The sequence below is a fragment of the Sphaeroforma arctica genome (assembly GCF_001186125.1).
Source record: "Sphaeroforma arctica JP610 unplaced genomic scaffold supercont1.2225, whole genome shotgun sequence".
Taxonomy (NCBI): Eukaryota; class Ichthyosporea; order Ichthyophonida; genus Sphaeroforma; species Sphaeroforma arctica.
The window spans coordinates 1-1,057 of record NW_014038333.1 but is presented as its reverse complement, the minus strand read 5'-3'; the positions used below and the strand labels follow the sequence as shown (position 1 = coordinate 1,057).

Sequence of the window (1,057 nt, the reverse complement as noted above, 5' to 3'; positions counted from 1 at the left end):
ATATTGCTTCTTGGAGACATTTTCAGCTAGTGAAGGTAGGTAACACCTAGTTTTATTTGTTAGCGTGGCGAGCGCTACCGGTTTCCTATGTGTACGCAATATCCATTATATTGCTGCTTTCAATAGCTCTGACCGCCTGTCTCACGCACCACGTTTGCTGCATAACAAATTGATCGAGGCAGAGGTGGATCGCAAAAACTGTTCCGAAACAAAAAAAACTCGCCGCCAAGTACTCTCTTGTCAAGATTGGTGTGATAAGAATTAATGAACCTTCTTCCTCAGAGCGAACCAATTTTGAATGACAACGTGCCCTAATAAACGATATTGCTAGACAATTAAAGTGACACAAGCAGGCAGCAGGCCATAGTGAGACACACTTCGATCACACTTTTAGAGGTTTATTAGACGCATTACGACGGCCACGAGCCAAATTGTAGATGTACGACATGCAGCCAGCCAGCCACGGCAAGTCGGCAACCCTACATAAAAAGCCATGCATCTATTTTTGTGTAGCCTTTTGTTTTATTGTAAAAAATATATTTAGAAAGCTACGAGCTGGACAGAATACTTGAGTGTATAAAGAAGTAAATAAATAAATGTTGCCTTCCGTTGCCTGCTGAGTTGTATCATACGTAGCGTGGAGGTTTGTTCTAAATGTCGTTGATAGACAAGGTAGCATCGAAGAAACGGAGCCGGAATGTACCTCCGGTAGGGAACGTAGACAAAGCTGACGGTGTTTCGGTGCCTAGCGGCGCTGACGTAAAGAACTCAACAAGTGGTGAGACGGGTGATAAATCTAAGGAACCTGTAGCTGAAGGGGGAAAAGATGCAAATAAGGTAAATACATATGCTTATGAATATTACTAGTTTTTTGAGTGTGTACGTATGTGTGCCAATAGGAAGGTATGACCTCACACGTTCAAGTCGCTCGGCTTCAGAATTGCTGGGTGTAGCATCTATCATTACTGTTCTGTGGTACACTGCAGGCCCGTTTGTCCTTACTCTCTACCATCAATTAAATTTCCTAGCCAACAAATAATGTAAACTTGTTCATATG

At 42.6% G+C, this 1,057-nt stretch overlaps 1 protein-coding gene across 1 annotated transcript; it reads left to right on the top strand.

The window, feature by feature from the left end:
* Positions 1 to 654: 654 nt before the first annotated feature.
* SARC_12324 (hypothetical protein) lies at positions 655 to 837 on the top strand (the record flags this gene model as incomplete). The annotated part of the gene is made up of 1 exon (XM_014293568.1): positions 655 to 837. A coding segment is annotated over one exon (183 nt), but the record flags the coding sequence as incomplete, so codon positions are not given.
* Positions 838 to 1,057: the final 220 nt, after the last annotated feature.